We start from the raw sequence: 19,008 nt of genomic DNA, 5'->3' as shown, positions 1-19,008 counted from the left end.
ATATATGCGCTAAAATTGCAGCAGTCCAGTGCGTTTCTGGTGCGATTCAGGTGCAAATTTTTTCCCAAAAAAATGCACAGGACCCTTTTTAAAAAGCTGCACAGCAACCGCCCTGCACATGTGTGAACCGACCCCTATTAAAAGCCAGTCCAATTCACATGTTATGTGAATGAGATGTGATTAAAAACGCATCCAATTCACATATATGTAAACTGAGACTTACATTGAAATTTGGAAATAAGTTAGCAGCAATTCCAGAGAAGCTGCTTTTTCGTACTAATTGTAAACAGCAGAATAAATCCTTGTAGTGAAGCAGCGTTATATAAACCATCTTTGTACAAACTCTAAGTGGTAATAATGAAACTATAGTGTCTGACGTATATTTATATACAAATAAGCTACGGGCTATTTATTCATCTGTCTTCTCTTAACAAATGAATAAACTGAGAAAGAGTTCCCCGAAAGTCAGCTGCTAATCCGCCTCTGAATTAACAGCCGGCGTTCATGCAATTCAGTTCCCAAGATATCTCTAATTACAGAGCTATTTAATGAATCAACACAGAAGAATAAATGAGCAACAGCTCGGGTCTAAGAATATGTATTAGACACTGCTGCTTAAAGTGGAAACAGTTAAACAAAATCAAAAATGAAAAAAATGAAAATGAAAAATAAAAGAAAAATGTTTACAGTTTTAATGATTTTTAACTCTGCGCGGTCATTCTTATGATTTACACATTTCACAGTCAGGAAGGTCTTACCACTACCTTTTGTTTTAGCTTCACTAATTCACCTGCTCAATGCATGATGCCTGGCTATTACCCAATTAGCAGGTGGTAATGTAGAAATCTACAAAGCTGAAATAGGAAATGTGTGTGCCACGGCATAGCAATGGGGTGTAAATCACAAGACTGGCCAAACAGATTTTCACAAATCCTTTTGAATGTAACATTTAAAAAAAAAAAACACATTTATATGTATTCCAGCTGTTTGACCTTCACTCATTACAGGACGCAATAGTGATCTGAGTTCAGCAGGAAAAAAACAGTAAGTGCTGTGGGGGACCCAGGAGATCGAAGTTCGAAGGTTGAAGGTTGGTTCAACAGTGGAGCAGAGTTCAGCAGTGTGGGCAGCAGAAGAGGTAAGTATTTCTTCCTTGAAGTTTTGTCATTCTGAGGCCGCGTACACACGGGCGGACTGTCTGACGGACAATCCGCTCGTGTGTGGGCTTCAGCGGACTTTTTCGGCGGACAGTCTGGCGGACTAAGTCTTTCGGAATTTCCGTAATATTGTCCGTCCAAACTTGGTTTCAGCGGACAGTCGTGAGTAGGCTAGTTCGACGGACTAAGTATGGCGCATGCTCAGAAAGGATTCACACGGCGAAAGGTTGCATTGCAGTGTATTGGACGTCGTATTTCTAGTCCCGTCGTACGTGCTGTACACGTCATCGCGCAAGCTTTCGGCGGACTGTCTGTTCATCGTGTGTGGTCAAGTCCGTTCATTCGAAAGTAGGACGGACTGTCTGTCGGATTGTCTGACGGACTTAGTTGGACGGATAGTCTGCCCGTGTGTACGCGGCCTTAAAGTGATTTTAAAGGTTCCTTTAATATATATATATATATATATATATATATATATATATATATATATATATATATATATATATATATATATATATATATATATATATATATATATATATATATATATATACACACATACATACATACACAAATACATATTGCATTTATCGGCGTATAAAACGCACCAGCGTATTACACGCACCCCAAATTTAGGAGGGAATTTTAAAGAAAAAAACTTTTAGGAGGAAAGTTTAACCACTTACGCCACGTACACACGACCGGACATTTTGACAGCAAAGGTCCGACGGAACGAGTCCATCGGGCAATTAGATCGTGTGTGGGCTCCATCGGACCTTTGCTTGCCAAAAATACGGCGGACTTTAGAAATAGAACATGTTTTAAGTTTTTCCACCGGAACTCCGCCAGACCCAGTTCCTACCGAGAAATCCGTTCGTGTGTATGCTAGTCTGACGGACAAAAAGCGACGCTAGGGCAGCTATTGGCTACTGGCTATGAACTTCCTTATTCCAGTCCAGTCGTACATCATCACGTTCGAATCCTTCGGACTTTGGTGTGATTGTGTGTGGCCAAGTCCGTTCATTCGGAAAGTCTGTCGGAACTCCGGCGAAAGTCCGTCGGCATTAAGGACCGCCTCCTGCACATATACGTTGGCAGAATGGCACGGCTGGGCACAAGCACGTACCTTACGTTGCTTTTTAAGTGCCCAGCCGTGGGTCGGGAGTGCGCCGCCCGCGGCGCGCTCCCGACCCGGTCCTGAGCACCGTGACCATGGCCGCGGCACAAGCAGACCCGATCGTCGCTGATCGGGTCACAGAGCTGAAGAACGAGGAGAGGTCTGTGTAAACAAACCTCTCCCCGTGCTTCCTACTGAGCCTGTCACTGATCGCCTCTTCTCTTTTACAGGGAAAGATGATCAGTGACGTCACATGCCAGGCCACACCCCCCTACCCCCCTACAATTAAAAAAAAACACATAACGTCATAACACAACACCTACACTGCCCCCTAGTGCTTAACTCCTTCACTGCCAGTGTCATTTACACAGGTATCAGTGCATTTAAATAGCACTGATTGCTGTATAAACGACAATGGTCCCAAAAATGTGTCAAAAATGTCCGATGTGTCCGCCATAGTGTCGCAGTCACAATAAAAATCGCTGATTGCCACCATTACTAGTAAAAAAAAAATATATATTAATAAAAATGCTATAAAACTAACCCCTATTTTGTAAACGCTATAACTTTTCGCGCAAACCAATCGCTAATTGCGATTTTTTTTAACCAAAAATATGTAGAAGAATACGTATCGGCCTAAACTAAGGAAAAAAAATGTTTTTTATATATTTTTTGGGGATATTATAGCAAAAAGTATAAAATATTGCATTTTTTTAAAAAATTGTCGCTTTATTTTTGTTTATAGCGCACAAAACTGAAAACCGCAGAGGTGATCAAATACCACCAAAAGAAAGCTCTATTTGTGGGAAAAAAAGGACGCCAATTTTGTTGGGGAGCCACGTCGCAGGACCGCGCAATTGTCAGTTAGAGCGACGCAGTGCTGAATCGTAAAAAGGGGCTTGGTCCTTTGGCTGCAAATTGGTCCGGGGCTTAAGAGGAAAAAAAAAAACGTACATTTAAATGCCCATCAATGCCGCATTGTCAGTGTCATTTGCAGCCTTGCATTGCAGCCTTGTCAGTCATTTGCAGCCTTGTCAGTTTCTTTTGCAGGCTTTCCGTTTAAAAATGGCTCCGCTGAGATACAGAGCAGATGTCCTGTGTATCTCGGCGGTGCTTGGTAGCTCTCAGCGGCTTTTGGCTTTCCAAAAGCCGCCGAGAACGGCCGAAAATAGGCAAAAACCAATGAGAATGGCAGAAAAAGCAGAAAAGCTGACAATTGGTGGGGGGGGTCGGTGTATAACAAGCACCCACGATTTTCCCCTGATTTTAAGGGGAAAAAAAGTGCGTGTTATAAATATGGTACATTTTATAATATATATATATATATATATATATATATATATATATACACACACATACATACATACATATACACACACACATACACATATATACATATACACAAACACACACACACACATATACACACACAGTGTGTATAGAAAAGATAAAGATAAATAAATCACTTTTATCCAGCCATGCAACTTATAACATCCAAGTGAAATGTCAGTATTTTGTTGAACCATAACACCTTTTTCCATGTGGCCTCAGAGTCTTCAAGGTGCATTTAAGGTGGTCAGATGAGACTAAATTTAATTAGTTGGCCTCAACATCAAGAGATTTGTCTGGCAGAAATCCAATACATCTTACCATCCATATAACACCATTCCAACAGTAAAGCATGGACTGGAGCACTTGTCAGGACAGAAGGAAGAATGGATGGGGCAAAATACCATCAAATTCTTGAGGAAAATCTGCTGCCCTTTGCCATAAAGTTGTCAACAGGAAGAAAGTTTACCAACATGACAATGACCCAAAGCATACAGCAGAAATTACCACACAATGGTTGATGGAAAAAAGGTGAATGTCCTTGCATGGCCTAGTGAGAGCCCAGACTTAAACAACATTGAAAATCTGTGACAAGACTTGAAGACTGCAGTCCACAAGTGATCACCATCAAATTTAACTGGACTTGAGCAGTTCTGCAAAGAAGAGTGGGCAAATATTGCAAAATCTAGATGTGCAGTAAAGGCTGTAATTAACCTCCCTGGCGGTATGATTATTTCTGATTTTAGGTGCTGAAAGCGGTACAATTATTTTGCATGGAAATTTGGCGTTTTATATTGTAGGCCTGTAATTCTTAGGAATATCTCTCTTAAATCTGTTCAAACCAGTCTAGTAGACATCCCGGGTATGATAAAGTTTATAATATAATAAATAAATATAAATAATTATAACAAATACTAATAAAAATGATTCAATAATGTAATCAAATCCAAAAACACAGAAATTTGCTCATTTGCAGAATTGTCGCTGTCATTAGATTTAGTGTTTGATGACGGATCTCCCCACAAATCGCTATCGCTCAATTCTGCAAGTGATTCTAATTTATTATCGCTGTTTTATAGCTGGTCTAAAATCCCTTTTGACATAAAGGGACACTTTTTGGTTGCTATGGACAATCTCCAAATTCCAGGCAGAAAAAAGAGTATTTATAATATAAAAGTGCATGCAGGGCACTGGACAGACCAGTAGGGACAAAGGGGATGTGTATTTTTTTTTTATACAGTAATGTAATCTTACAGATTACAGTATACTGTATGTGTTTTGTGTTTTTACTTTTTTGAATTTGGTGCCGGTCTCCGCTCCTGTGCATCTTAACGTCGCAGGGAACGGAGCTCAGTGGCACTTGGGCACTGTGTGAATCGAGCGAAGGACACACAGCGTGGAGGACATCGCAGGATCCAGGGGACAAAGTAAGTAAGTCTCCCTGTATCCTGCAATGCGATCCAGAGTCTGGCTCGGGGTTACCGCTTATGGTACTGAAATTCCACCCCGAGCCAGACTCGGGAATACCGCCAGGCAGGTTAAAGTAAAGGGTGGTTCAACAAAATACTGACACAAGGGGGTGATCCTTTTTCCAACTCAGTAATTCTGTTTTTGATGTGTTTTATTCTTTCTGACATGTTGGTGTTCTATCTTTCACTTGGATGTCTTAAGTTGCACTAGCAAATACAGCTGGATAAAACAAACTGTGTCCGTCTTCATTTCAGGCTGCAACGCAACAAAATTATTATAACATTTTAATTATTTTAAAAGGCGGGGGGAGGGGGGATTCTTTTCTATACCCACTGCAGATAACAAACATGGTAAACTTACTGTTGTGATTGTGGTATGGGATCTTAATGAAGATCTCAGCGTTTATTTTCAGTGCCTCCAACCTTACGGTAATTTTATAAATTTTTCTCTAACTGTCAGTGCATAACACAATCCTTTCCTGAGTTAGTTAATTTATGGGGTTTTCCTACCAAAGTATACAATATCTCCCAACAAAATTAATAAGTAAAGTAAGTTTGACTTTATTAATTAGCGAGTATATTCATACAATTTGATACAGAACAAAATTTTCTGGTGATTGAGATTTCATACATACATTATCAAAACATCTTCAAAATTTTATTTGCTTTTACCCAGGAAAACTAAAATAATCACTCATGGGGTCAAGATGGTCTGTGGGAAAATAATATGTGGTAATTTACCCTTTATATTCAAGAACGCAATATCCCTTGTCGCTCAGGGGAGTAACCCTCCAAACTTCTCCGGCCGGAAGAAATTCAAAGTATATCTCCCCGAGTCAGCAGAACGATATTGCCAATTTGAATTAATTATTAAACCAACAGATTTACACCAATTACATGGAGCAATAAAACTTTCCCTGGGGACACAGAAATCTAAATTGATTTAAACATTTGATAGAATTCCCTAAAACCCGGTTATAATAATACACCCCCCCGACAGTCAATAAACATCAATACATAACCTCTAAAATATGGTTCCTATAATTTCAAGAGCGGAAATAAAAATAGCATTTGTGTGGTCTGGATCTTACCAATCAGCTTAAAAGGGAAGATGTCCGCCAAAATCTATGCACATCGAATGGTTTCAGTCATAAAGCCCAACAAGATGGAGAATGGTCAAATATCAGCAGACTTCTTAATGTCGGGGGTGTGTCTGGTATGGGGTCTGTGCTCCTGTCTTTAGGGCTTTCCCAACCTTTATACCATTTTGGGACAATACACCTATAAAATTTATCATGAGCTTAGCCCAGAAGGTTCGGCTTACTCTCCATTGGTTGGGGAAATTTTTATGATCGGCCAGGTACCAACTGTAATATTATCTTCAGCCACTGGGGGGTGTCTGATGATAACAAATGTGTATTCAACTTACTTTGTTAAAAGAAGGGATATATTTTTTTTTATTTACTGAGTGTTTTCTATATTTTGGGGATGTGAATATATGTCTATATTTTTCAGGGATTCTTAGTAATCGGTGTATAATACAATCCTTGATTCATAGATGTGATTAATTAGAATCACACAAAAATGGAGGTTTATATGAACAGTGACGACATGACAATGACATATTTCCTATTTCAACCTAATTGTCTTGAGACCACACATGTAACATGTAGATTTCTGTATATATGAGGTCACGGCTTGTCTTTATACTTGTGATGGTGACTTACACACAATTTTTAATTTGTACTATAGTAGAATATCATATCCCTACTTCTAATATACGTATATTCATGATGTAAAAATATACACAATTTTCAATGTTTCCTTATAGCATCTCAAATTAACTTTGAACATTCAGGACACAATCCCATTGTTTACTTTTCTAATAGAGGTGTCTTATTTGCCCTGTTGGGGTAGACCTCCACTTCGTATCTTAGTCATTGTCTCATTGACATCTGAGTCCATATTGAGGTTGACTTTAGGATATCTGTTCACTCTCTGATACAATAGGTTTATTTATTTAAGCCTTCCTTGAATTAAAATTTTTTGTGGCTTCAGTCTGAGTCAGCTTGAGACTTTTGTTTGTCGCAGCCCAGCTTTTCAATAGGTCATATAAATTGGTCACCTAATTCTGATGGGAGGGGAAAGTGGTCCTTTGGTATCGCTGATTTAGATTTTACCAGACTAAAACAAAAATAACAAAATATGATATTTTGAGGTATATGTTATGACATTACAGTGCAATGATTTTGCAAAGAGATCCTCCTCTTTTGGGCTCCCCCGCTGATGCTTTTGCCTTCTACCCTTCTCTATAAGCCACCATAGTAAGCCGCTTCCTATGGTGGCACATGCGTGGGCTTGACCCTGCCCCTGATTCCTTGTCACTGGATTGGCTTGACAGCCAATGGCTCCTGCTGCTCTCATTGAGTCCTACGAGGCAGGAGAGAGAGAGCAGCTTCGCTGCTTTTGGGCACATCGCTGGATTGAGATCGCGTTCAGGCAATTATTTAGCTTAATCCAGGGAATGCTTTAGGGTAACAATCTAAAGCCTTTGCAACCACTTTAAAAAGATAAATTTTAATAAGTGCTAGAGTTGCTTTAAAATGTTTATAAACCATGGTAGCTGCATTATCCTCTGTATTACCTGTATATAGGATCCCATCAGAGCTACGGCAGGGAGAGGACTGGACCAATTCCTGGATGGTGAAGGGTAATTTCTACAAAACAAGGAAGAAGGATCAGGTAAAGCTATGTTATGTTAATGAAACGAACTACAACCTGCAATAACTTTTCAAATCAATTAAAGCAACCCTGTCTTGGAATAAAAAAAAAAAATCCTTGCAAAATTAGCTTCTGTTGAACAAAACCACAGGCAGAATCTTCACCTGACTGAATCGGATACCTGCTGTCATTCTACCCACTGGCCTTCAATACTGTGCCCTTTCCTGAAACATATGTAAGAGTTTTATTTATTTTTTTAGCAGGAATTTTTAATTACATTTTTTAAATAAATTTTTTATTTCTGCAACACTGTTGCTTTAGAGCAGGGGGTCTCAAACTGGCGGTCCTCCAGCTGTTGCAAAACTACAAGTCCCATCATGCTTCTGCCTGTGGGAGTCATGCTTGTAACTGTCAGCCTTGCAATGCTTCATGGGACTTGTAGTTTTCACAACAGTTGGAGGGCCGCCAGTTTGAGACCCCTGCTTTAGAGAATGAGATTACTCAGTACTGGTCAAGAAAAAAAAAAAAAGACACCCATAATGGTCAATGAGCCAAATACATCTCAGTACATTCATCTATTATCTTTTTTTCTTTGCCTCTCCAGTAATCCTCTACTAGATTACACAGAAAATCCTTTCTGCAGTTACTATCATCTAGGTCCCAGGTTGCTTCCCTTATCAGAGCCCAATTTGTGGGTGTGACAATGGTGCAGTGGTGGCAATACTCAGTTGCCACTACCCCTGTGTAGCGAATGCTTCTGTGGGGCATGCCTATTGCTTGTGTGTTGACCATCATTAGCAGACATCAGACCATTTCCAAAGGTATACCCACAGTATTGGAGCCTTGTTCTGATGGTGAACGTGTGGGGAGATCAAGCAGAGCTGAACTGCTAGTTAACATGGCCAGTGGCCAGGCTAGTACACACTGTCACTGCAATTTATACCACAGGTTGCATTTAGAAGGCAGTACCGCTACCAAAAGCGACCAATTTAAGTGCATTGAGCCTTGCCATAACTGTTCTGTAACCATATGTAATGCACATGACACATCGCCTTAAATTCATCAGAAAAATAAGTTCTTATGGCATACATGCCCCCTTTCAACCTGCATAGACTGACAGCGCTTGCCTTGGGAAGGGCCTGGAGTCTGAGGCAAGTGCTGTTTTTTTTTTAAATTCGTTTGAGTTTTAGAAAAAGTTGTACAGAGTAAACAATACAGTCCGAAAAACACAACAATATGGCTCTGTCATACACTTCAGTTCAACGTACAAGCAGTAAAAGATATGAAATCGTATGTGGAAAATGTTTAGTCGCCTATACAATGTACACATATGCTGATCTGCATGGACGTACCGTGCTATCTGTGGCAAAAGAGCTAGCTACCAGGGGGTCTCCAGCATCCTAGTGACGCCCCCCCCAGAGAGTAACATTATAGATCGGCTGTTCCATAGCTAGTCGGTCCATGCAGGTCCGTACCAGCACCGCGGGCCCACATGGCCGTGGCCCGGCGGGCCAAGAAAGAAGAGATAGATACAGAGTAGCAGAGGAGGAAAGGGAAAGAGAGAGAGGAGAAGAGAAAAAAAAAAAAAAGGGGGAGAGAGGTAGGTGTAGGCATCAGAAGGGACCACACAGGGGGACTCCAGTTCCATCCATGGAAGATGGCCAAGGGCCCGCTTCCAGCTTCCCAGATTAACACGCCAACATATGCATCAGGCGGGTGCCAGGTCAATCGCAGTTGCAACCTCGCGCAGGTATGTCTGAGTGCCAGTGAAGTACCTCCAGGGTCTCCACTTCTCACAGAACTTTTCCTCAGTATTGTAAAGGGTGGCGGTCAGTTCCTCCATCCGGAGAACATAATTAACTTTAGAATACCATAAGGTCTTCGTAGGGGGTTGGGGTTGCCTCCACATCGCCGGTATACATACGCGCGCCGCGTTCAGTAGTTGCATTGTCAGAGTCCGTTTATACTTCCGGACGGGCCGGTCTGTCAAATGAAGAAGGCATGCGGCAGGGTTACCCCGAAGATCCACCGAGGTAAGCTGCCTAATTGTCTCCACCACATCCCTCCAGAACGCGTCCAGCATAGGACACGTCCAGAAGATGTGGATCATGGATCCCGTCGTGGACTGGCAACGCCAACACTCGAATGCTGGGGGGGGGGGGGCCCAATGTCCATTGATGACAAGAGATCATACAGGAGAGAGAGAGTGTGGCGCACAGGTTCAGTTTTATGGCAAATGGTCTCAAATGGGGTCAGGGCCCTCGGCGTGTAGGAGGCTTGCCGAACCGCCACCAGGAAATGACGATGCTGGTAAGCACTGAAAACATCAAGTGGCGGTTCCGCCAACCCCCCCACCGCCTGTAAACTTGGAAATGTCCCCGAAGGCCATACCTCCCCCAATCTGTGCTTGCCAATACCCACCAGCCGACGAAGTCTGGCGTTGGTAAACCCTGGGGGAAATTCCGGATTCCCGATGATCGGGGTCATGGGGGAGGGAAGAGGTGAGAGATCGGTGGTGCGGAATAGTCTCCTTGTCAAGGACAATGTTGCCCCAATAAGCGGGTGATCCTGCATGTCTTTCGGTAAGGACGTCAGGAGCCATGGGGATGTCAACAAGGGGAGAGATGCGTCCTCAATTTCCATCCCCACCCACTGTTTGTGCGATGCATTACAATGCCAGTCCACGACTCTGGTCAGTAGGGTCGCCCTATAGTACCTACGCATATCGGGTAGGCCCACACCACCCCGGTCCTTGGGTTTGGTAAGGGTCTGAAGCTTCGTCCTAGGTGGTCTCCGTGCCCATATGAATTTCCTAAGGAGGGACTTCAATTGTAGTAAAAATTTTGGGGGGACGTAGATCGGTAAGGCTTGGTAGACATAGAGAATTCTCGGCAGTGCTGTCATCTTAAAGGCGTTGCAGCGCCCGAACCAGGTCAATGACAGGGAGTGCCACCCCTCTAGATCCGATTTTAGTTTCCGCAACAGAGGGACATAATTGTGTAGATACAACTGCGCCACGTCCGCGGTGAGATTAACACCCAGGTATCTAATGGAGTCGGTTGCCCAACGGAATGCGAAAGCCGAGACAGAGACATTCAAAACCGCGGACTTGGCGCAATTGACCTTATAGTTGGAGAGTGTCCCATATACTCGCAGCGCCTCTAGAATATTTGGGAGGGAGGCGACGGGATTGGAGACCAAAAAAATGAGATCGTCCGCATAGGCCGCAAGCTTGTGGTGAGCTGAAGACTTCTGGAGGCCCGTTATGTTCAGGTCTTTGCGCACATGACACATAAAAGGTTCCAGTGTCAGGATAAAAATTAAAGGGGACAGGGGGCACCCCTGCCGTGTCCCGTTAGAGATCGCAAAGTAGTCAGAGCACCAGTCATTCACCCGCACCGCTGCCGTAGGCTTAGAATACAACGCCGAGATCCAACTCCGCATGTTGGGGCCTAGGCCCACATGTGCCAGGGTGGCCTGTAAAAAAGGCCAGGCCACCCTGTCAAATGCCTTTTCTGCATCCGTGGAGAGAAGGAGGAAGGACCTCCCCCCTCCACGGGCAGCATGAATCAGATTAAGAACTCGGGTCGTATTATCCCGTGCCTCCCGCATGGGGACAAACCCCACTTGATCAAGGTGTATTAAACTAGGGATGTGCGGCACTAATCTGTTTGAGAGGATCTTAGCAAAAAGTTTCAGGTCCACATTTAAAAGTGCAATGGGGCGGAAATTCCCGCACTGTGATAGGTCTTTAGGCAAGTGCTGTTGTCCATCAACACCAATTTTAATATTCGCCTCCTTGGTTAATGCATAATCAGAAAGCAAGGAGGGAAGGTGGGGCGTGCGCTTCCAGCCAAAATATCTCAGGAACAGGCTTACCTAGGCAGATGGACATGGGGACAGGAGCTAGAATAAAAAAACTTTGGTGAAACTCCTTTGAAGCAGCTAGCTAGCTTATTTTGTTATTTCAGGTCTTCTTCAAAGATGCTGTCTCTGCTCATATCCTTACAAAGCCTTAAGCTGGCAATACAACAGATTGCTCCCCTCCATCCACACTATATTTTATGGATGGACAAAACCCCCCGCTGGGCTATTGTACTCTGATGGCTCTCAGAATACCCAAACAGCAGCTTCATCTGATTGGAAGCAGTTGCTGTTCCGCCAACAATTTTTTTTACTCGGCTCCAACAATTATTAAACAAACAAAGAATGTCAGTAGCAAGGGGGCCAACAGGGCCAGGGCCACTCACTAAACAAATAACTGTGGCAAGCTTTAAGGAGTATGGCCCAGAACTGCCCCACCCCACCCCTGATCTGACACCAATTAGGCTGTTTATGGGTATACCTTGGTAGAGAAAACTATTGCTTATAACGTTATAACTTACTGTGGCCTGTAAGGATCCTTATGCTTCACAACAAATTGTGCAAAAACTGTACCAATGTGTCAGATAAGTCATACAAGTACAGCAGTGTGTTCCAATGTGATTGAAATAATCACATTTCTCCTTGTCATATTGAGGGAATGATCTGCCCCCATCTATGGCCAGCAAAGGTTTATTAGCTGTATGCACTCACCATGAGTCCCTCCTTGTTTCTTCCCCCCAGAATGTACAGGCTTCCATCGCTGGGGTCCGGCAGGAAAGCGGGTCTGTAACACAGATAAGAGTCACTTATCAGAATATACTATGACCATCCTCTACAGCAGTGGTCTCTAAACTGCAGCCCTTGCTTTTATCTGGCCCTCGGGGTACTACTTCATTCATTGACACCAATTAAGGGGAACAATTCCTCCCAATGACACCAACAGAGGGGCACAATTCCTACCATTGACACCAAAGATGGGGAACACTTCCTCCCAATGACACCAATGATTGGGCACAGTTCCTCCCAATGATATCAACAATGGGGCACAATGCCTCCCATGGACACAAACAATGGGGCACAATTCTTACAAATGACATCAACGATGGAGTACAGATCCATAAAATGACACCAACATTGAGGCCCAATGATGAGGCACAATTCCTACCCAAGACACCAACAACGGGGCACAATTCCACCTAAAGACACGATAGGGCAAAATTCCTCCCATTGTTTACTCCAGCTGATGAGGGACATTTTGTACTCCTGATGACCACAATCCAGCCGCCCTAAAGTCTGAAGGACAGTAAATTGGCCCTTTGTTTAGAAAGTTTGGAGACCCCTGGTCTACAACCTTACTAATTAAACCATAAGACGTTGGTGTATCTTCTGTCTGAAATAAGAAAAACTCTCCGGCAGCTCAATGGGGATCAACGGAGCGATCCCCGCTGAGCAAGCGGGTGGCTGTATACGGACCCTCCCGGGATCTGCACGTGTGAAAGGGGCCTTAGATTGTAAGCTCCCTGAGGTCAGGGACTGATGTGAATGTACAATATATATGTAAAGCGCTGCGTACATTGACAGCACTATATAAGTACCTGAAACAACAAAAATAGTGACTAGATTCCATCAGTTATATTCATGAAATGATAAAATCTGATTGGTCAACACAGTTGCTTGTTTTTCCATTTGAGGCCTTGTTAATACATCAGCAAAAATACTTACTCAGCGACATAGAGCGGGACTTGAATGACAGGATCTGAAATAGAAAGTATATAGTATGGGGGTCATTTTACAGAACCCGGTTGAGAATTATGCAGAATTATGCAGAAATGTATTTTCTTAAAAAAAAAACATATTTTGTTTAACAATCTTTAAAAGCTGAATGAATAATTCAATGAATAAGTGCTCAAGGCTAATAAAAAATAAATATTTTTTTATTTTTTTGAAAAAAACACAAGGTAAATTTGCCCTGAAAGCAAAGGGAAAAATTTAAAGTCAAACTTTAAATAAACAACTACCGGTAGATAGAACGTAGAACAGTTGTGCTCATAAGTTTACATACCCTGGCATAATTTATGATTTCTTGGCCATTTTTCAGAGAATATGAATAAAACAAAGTAATTTCTAAATCATAATGGCAACAAAAACTACCCAAGTGACCCTGATCAAAAGTTTACATACCCTGGTGATTTTGGCCTGATAACAAGCACGCAAGTTGACACAAAGGGGTTTGAATGGCTATCAAAGTTAACCATCCTCACCAGTGATCCGTTTGCTTGTAATTAGTGTGTGTGGATAAAAGGTGAATGAGTTTCTGGACTCCTGACAGACCCTTGCATCTTTCATCCAGTGCTGTACTGAAGTTTCTGGATTCTGAGTCATGGGGTAAGCAAAAGAATTGTCAAAGGATCTGCGGGAAAAGGTAGTTGAACTGTATAAAACAGGAAAGCAATATAAAAAGATATCCAAGGAATTGAGAATGCCAATCAGCAGTGTTCAAACTCTAATCAAGAAGTGGAAAATGAGGGGTTCTGTTGAAACCAAATCACGGTCAGGTAGACCAACTAAAATTTCAGCCACAACTGCCAGGAAAATTGTTTGGGATGCAAAGAAAAATCCACAAATAACTTCAGGTGAAATACAGGACTCTCTGAAAACATGGTGTGGCGGGGGCGTGGTCTGGACATGGCCGAGTAGAGACGCATCTTCACGGAGCTCCCGGCAGCCCATGCTTACACCGGCAATAGCGACTACCACACCACAGAATGCACGCTTCTAAGAAGAGGAACGGAAAGCGGAACAAACTGCAGACCAGCCCGGCGGTTCAAACGCCGGCGGGGAGTGATATCCAGCGGCTATTCCGGACACCTAGCGCGGACACCTGGAGATCTAAGATGGTGGCGCCGCGTGGTGAGTGCACAGAGCTTCTGGGGACATGCCTGCACCCTCGGAGGGGTCCCAAAGCCCGATCATCTTCCCCAGCTCACCCATACCTCCAGACACAGAGCCAGGAGGTCCCTCACAGCTGCCACTTACCTACAGAGCGGATGCGGAACTGAAGGCAATCCTGCAATCACTGCTGACTAAGGCAGACATAGAGGGGCTTGTGGGGAGAGTGGAAGCTGCACACAAAAAGGAAATCCAGGCAATGAGGCAGGATGTGCGGGCTCTAGATGACAGGCTTACTACTGATGAAACCAGGTTGTCAGCACTGACACAGAGGGTCACCGCTCTAGAGTCCCAGCATAGAGCCCAGGCAGAATCTGCTACTGAACTCCAGCTCCGCATGGAAGAGATTGAGGACCGTAGCAGGCGGAACAATCTTAGGCTGCGGGGCTTGCCAGAAGCTACAGGCTCTGCGGACTTACTTGCCACAGTTACCGATATCTTTAAGTAGCGGGTGCCCAGCTCCCGGAACGCTTCGAGATTGACCGGATCCATAGGGCCCTCGGTCCACGCTCCTCGGACCCTGCCAGACCGCGAGATGTTATCTGTCGCCTACATCACTACACCCATAAGGAGGCCATAACTCGCAGGGCTTGGGAGGTTGGGGAGGTCGTTTTTGACGGGGCACCCGTGAAGATACTGCCAGATATTTCCAGGCCCACACTTTACCGCCGGGCCCTGTTGAGACCCCTTCTGGAGTTGGCGAGACGCCGCGGGGCAACCTACCGTTGGGGGTTCCCCCTGTCGGTCACCTTCATCAAGGACCAGAGACCGTTCCTGTTGAGATCCCGGGAGGCGCTACCGGCCCTCTTCGACTTCCTTGACACAGATCCGATCACAGTTCCCAACTGGCTTGGCTACCTGCCGAGATTCCAGGGACGTCCGGATGCAACAAGAGCTCCCGGCCCGCAGCCACAGAGAATGCCTCGCTCCAGACGCCGCTCACGGACACCATCCAACGAGGCGGCTCGGGAGACATGAGTAGCCCGTTTCCCTGGCTCACCCTGACCCCAACGTTTATGTGACCACCGGCGCACCTCCACCCTCACTACCCTCCTGTGTGCAACCGTGAGGCCATGGCCCAGTCCCTCTCCTTTCCAGCGCAAGATATTGGGAACTGAGGGAAATGTCAGAATCCCACTGTAGGGCGGCGCTGCCAGCCCTGTTCCATATGTCCCTTGATCATCGGGCTATCATACAGATACTGCCAGCCACCCTGGGACACACCGGGGGTGGGCTTCCGTTATTGAGCCAACATTGATTGGGACTCCTGCATGGATGGTGACTGCCCTCCCCAGGGCCCTTTTACCTTACAAGTCCAGGGATATATGTTTCGGGACGCCCGTCTTCAGGTACTTCAGGGTATTCTGCCTCTCGAGACATGCCTGTTATGCCCCCCAGCCCATGGAGGGGTTGGGGGGAGGACAGACTTACCAGGTCTACAATCTGGGGGACATCACTGGGCAGTCATGTGAAGACCCCCCCTACTCTCCGGGTGGGAGGCTGTCCGGATGCTCAGCTGAGGGAGGAGATCTTTTACCCCGGCACGTCCCGATAGCAGTAACTGGAGGGGGGAGACAGGGGGATATTTCGGGGGGGGGGGGGGCAGCCCTCGCTCTATGGGGTGATGGGGTACCCCCTTATTGTCTAGGTCCCTACGCACTACGCTACTATGGGGATCCCCTGCCCTTCCTTTTGGAGGGATCCCATGCACTTTGGGCCCGGGCCCCTGTTAGCCCGTACAAGTGGCCGTGGACTCATGATGAGGGAGGGGGGAGGCTTGGAGACGTCCCCGGGGGAGGGAGTGGAGTCCAAGGGCCTACGGGGGGTCTCTAGCACTGTTCGGTGGCCACGGGAAGACACCTTGGCAATGTAGTTGGGGTTGATGCTGGGGAGATAGAGCGCTGCTGCGTTCCCCTATTAGCCAATGGAAGTTCTTATGCTATAAGATGTTCTGTTATGTCTCTCTGTTTACATGCCTTTATTTCCCTTGTTGTTTATTTGATTGTTTTCGCTCGTTTATGTTACTACTGGTACGTTTGATATTCTGTTCCCAGGTCCACCCACGTTTAGACGTTGCCGGTGTGGGTTAATGGCCGGGGCTTTGGATCCTCGGCTCTGTTCACCCACTCTCCACCTAGACTAGTGATCGACCAGTTCAGGTCGCGCGCATTTCAAGCTTTAAAAGCTTGATTAATTAGTTGCCCCTACGTGGGGTTGAGGGGTGAGGAGATATCTCTGACTTGTCGGAGCCTCCTCTTGCCCCCCTTTTTCCTAACGCCCCTTCTCCCTCCTATCCCTGCTCCTCTCTCCCAGTAACCGAGAATCCCATCTTCCTCCCCCCTACTTACCACATTTTTCCTCTCCCTCAACTTCCTTCCTGAGACATGGCGGTGGATACCATCAAAGTGACCTCTCTTAATGCTAGAGGCCTCAACACGCCCGAGAGGCATATGTTACTCCACGATCTTAAAAAATCTCACTCTGATGTGGCCTTTATCCAAGAGACACACTTCAAAAATGGCAAATTACCACTCTTGCAGAGCAGGACATTCCCACGGGCATACCACTCCACTAACCATGCGTCCAAGACTCAGGGGGTCTCAATATTGATCTCGTGTAGATTGTCATGGCAGCTAACGGACAGTTTGGCTGACCCCAAGGGGCGCTATCTGTTCCTCAAAGGGCAAATATGTGGGGTGCGCTTTACACTGGCTACGGTGTACTCCCCTAACGAACACCAAGATAGATTTCTCAGTCAGGCGCTGAACAAGTTGTTGGCATTCAGAGAGGGGCAAGTTTTGTTGGGCGGTGATTTTAATGTCCCATTACTACCTGCCTCAGACACTTCGACGGGCACCTCACCCATACCTCCAGCCTGCGGGAAACGGGTTGCACAAATGCTCCACAAAGCTCGACTGCGCGACGTGTGGCGTCTACAGCATTTTGGTGAACGGGATTACACCTTCTATTCGGCCCCACATAAGCTATACTCAAGGATAAACCTCTTTCTAATCCCCCATGACCAACTACATCTAGTACACACCACAACCATAGGTCAGATAACCTGGTCGGACCATGCCCCAATTTCCCTGACGTATGCTCTTACCGAACGACCCTCACCCAGACCCTTATTCTGGCGTCTGAATGAAAGCCTTCTTCAGATGCCAGAGGTGTTGACAGATGTGTCCAAACACCTAGACCTATACTTTAGGGAGAACGAAATCGGGGACTGTGACCCCGGGTGCTATGGGAGGCTCACAAGCCCGTTATACGTGGCGTTCTCATAAAGCACGGGGCAAAGATTAAAAGGGACCGGAATGTACTTTTGACCACTTTACTCGACAAACTGTCCTTAGTGGAAGCTCAACACAAACATGCCCCCACGCAGGCCCTAGAGTCCGAGTTGAAGACCATCCGGTCTCAAATAACAGACCTGCTACAATACAGGGCGAAGGCAGCCCTGCAGTTCTGCCGCAGGCTGTCATACGAAGCAGGGGATAAATGTGGGAAGCGGTTAGCCCAGTCGGTTAGAGAGGTCAAAGCGGCATCATACATACCACAGACAACACGACCGGACGGGACAATGGCCACAGCACTGACACAAATTTCGGACGTATTCGGCGAATTCTACTCTAGCTTGTACAACCTACCAAGCCCCTCCTCCAACCAGCTAGCTATAGACAAATATGTCTATGACTCGCAAATGCCGTCACTCTCATCAGAGACGAGCACCATCTTGGAGGAACCCACAACTTTGACCGAACTCCGGGAGGCGGTTGACTCCTTGAAGATTGGCAAAGCCCCAGGACCGGACGGCTTCACCGCTCAGTACTACAAGTCCCTGCTCCCAATTCTAGGTCCACGTATGGTGACGCTCTTTAATGCTCTGGGTTCGGGGACTGGTTTCCAAAGAGACACTCTTAGAGCCCATACTGCGGTACTCCAGAAGGAAGGGAAGGACCCGAACCAATGTGGCAGTTATAGGCCCATTTCCCTGCTGAACACTGATTTGAAGATCTTTTCGAAGATCATAGCCAGGAGACTGACACAGCATATGCAGGACATAATCCACCTAGACCAGGTGCGGTTCATGCCTTATAGGGAGGCCAGGGACAATACCATCAAGGTGCTCAATCTGCTTCGGGTGGCACACACTACTAAGACATCCTGTGTCTTTGTGAGCACCGACGCCGAGAAGGCATTTGATAGAGCAAGCTGGGAGTATATGTTTTCTGTCCTCCGTCATTTAGGCTTGGGAGACAGGATGATGCGTTGGATAGGCAGCTTGTACTCCAACCCCTCAGCTCAAGTGAAGGCTAATGGGGTCCTCTCTAGCGCATTCCCTATCAGGAATGGAACAAGGCAGGGATGCCCGTTGTCCCCCCTTCTTTTCGCCATTTCA

The 19,008-nt window shown here is 45.5% G+C and overlaps 1 protein-coding gene across 1 annotated transcript in view; it reads right to left on the bottom strand.

Annotated features, from left to right (window-relative positions):
* Nucleotides 1–19,008, bottom strand: part of ERN2 (endoplasmic reticulum to nucleus signaling 2) — a 92,532-nt gene that overhangs the window by 41,812 nt on the left and 31,712 nt on the right. The window contains exons 3-5 of the mRNA XM_077449315.1: nucleotides 13,380–13,413; nucleotides 12,369–12,441; nucleotides 7,717–7,789 (exon numbers count right to left, since the gene is read on the bottom strand). Coding sequence (XP_077305441.1) covers nucleotides 7,717–7,789; nucleotides 12,369–12,441; nucleotides 13,380–13,413 — 180 coding nt within the window. The remainder of the gene's footprint in view (nucleotides 1–7,716; nucleotides 7,790–12,368; nucleotides 12,442–13,379; nucleotides 13,414–19,008) is intronic.

Source organism: Lithobates pipiens, unplaced genomic scaffold (assembly GCF_037356315.1).
Source record: "Lithobates pipiens isolate NorthernLeopardFrog02 unplaced genomic scaffold, aLitPip1_a1.2 Scaffold_22, whole genome shotgun sequence".
NCBI classification, from domain to species: Eukaryota; Metazoa; Chordata; class Amphibia; order Anura; family Ranidae; genus Lithobates; species Lithobates pipiens.
The sequence above is the reverse complement of the archived record's forward strand: the minus strand, read 5'-3'. Positions and strand labels throughout refer to the sequence as shown.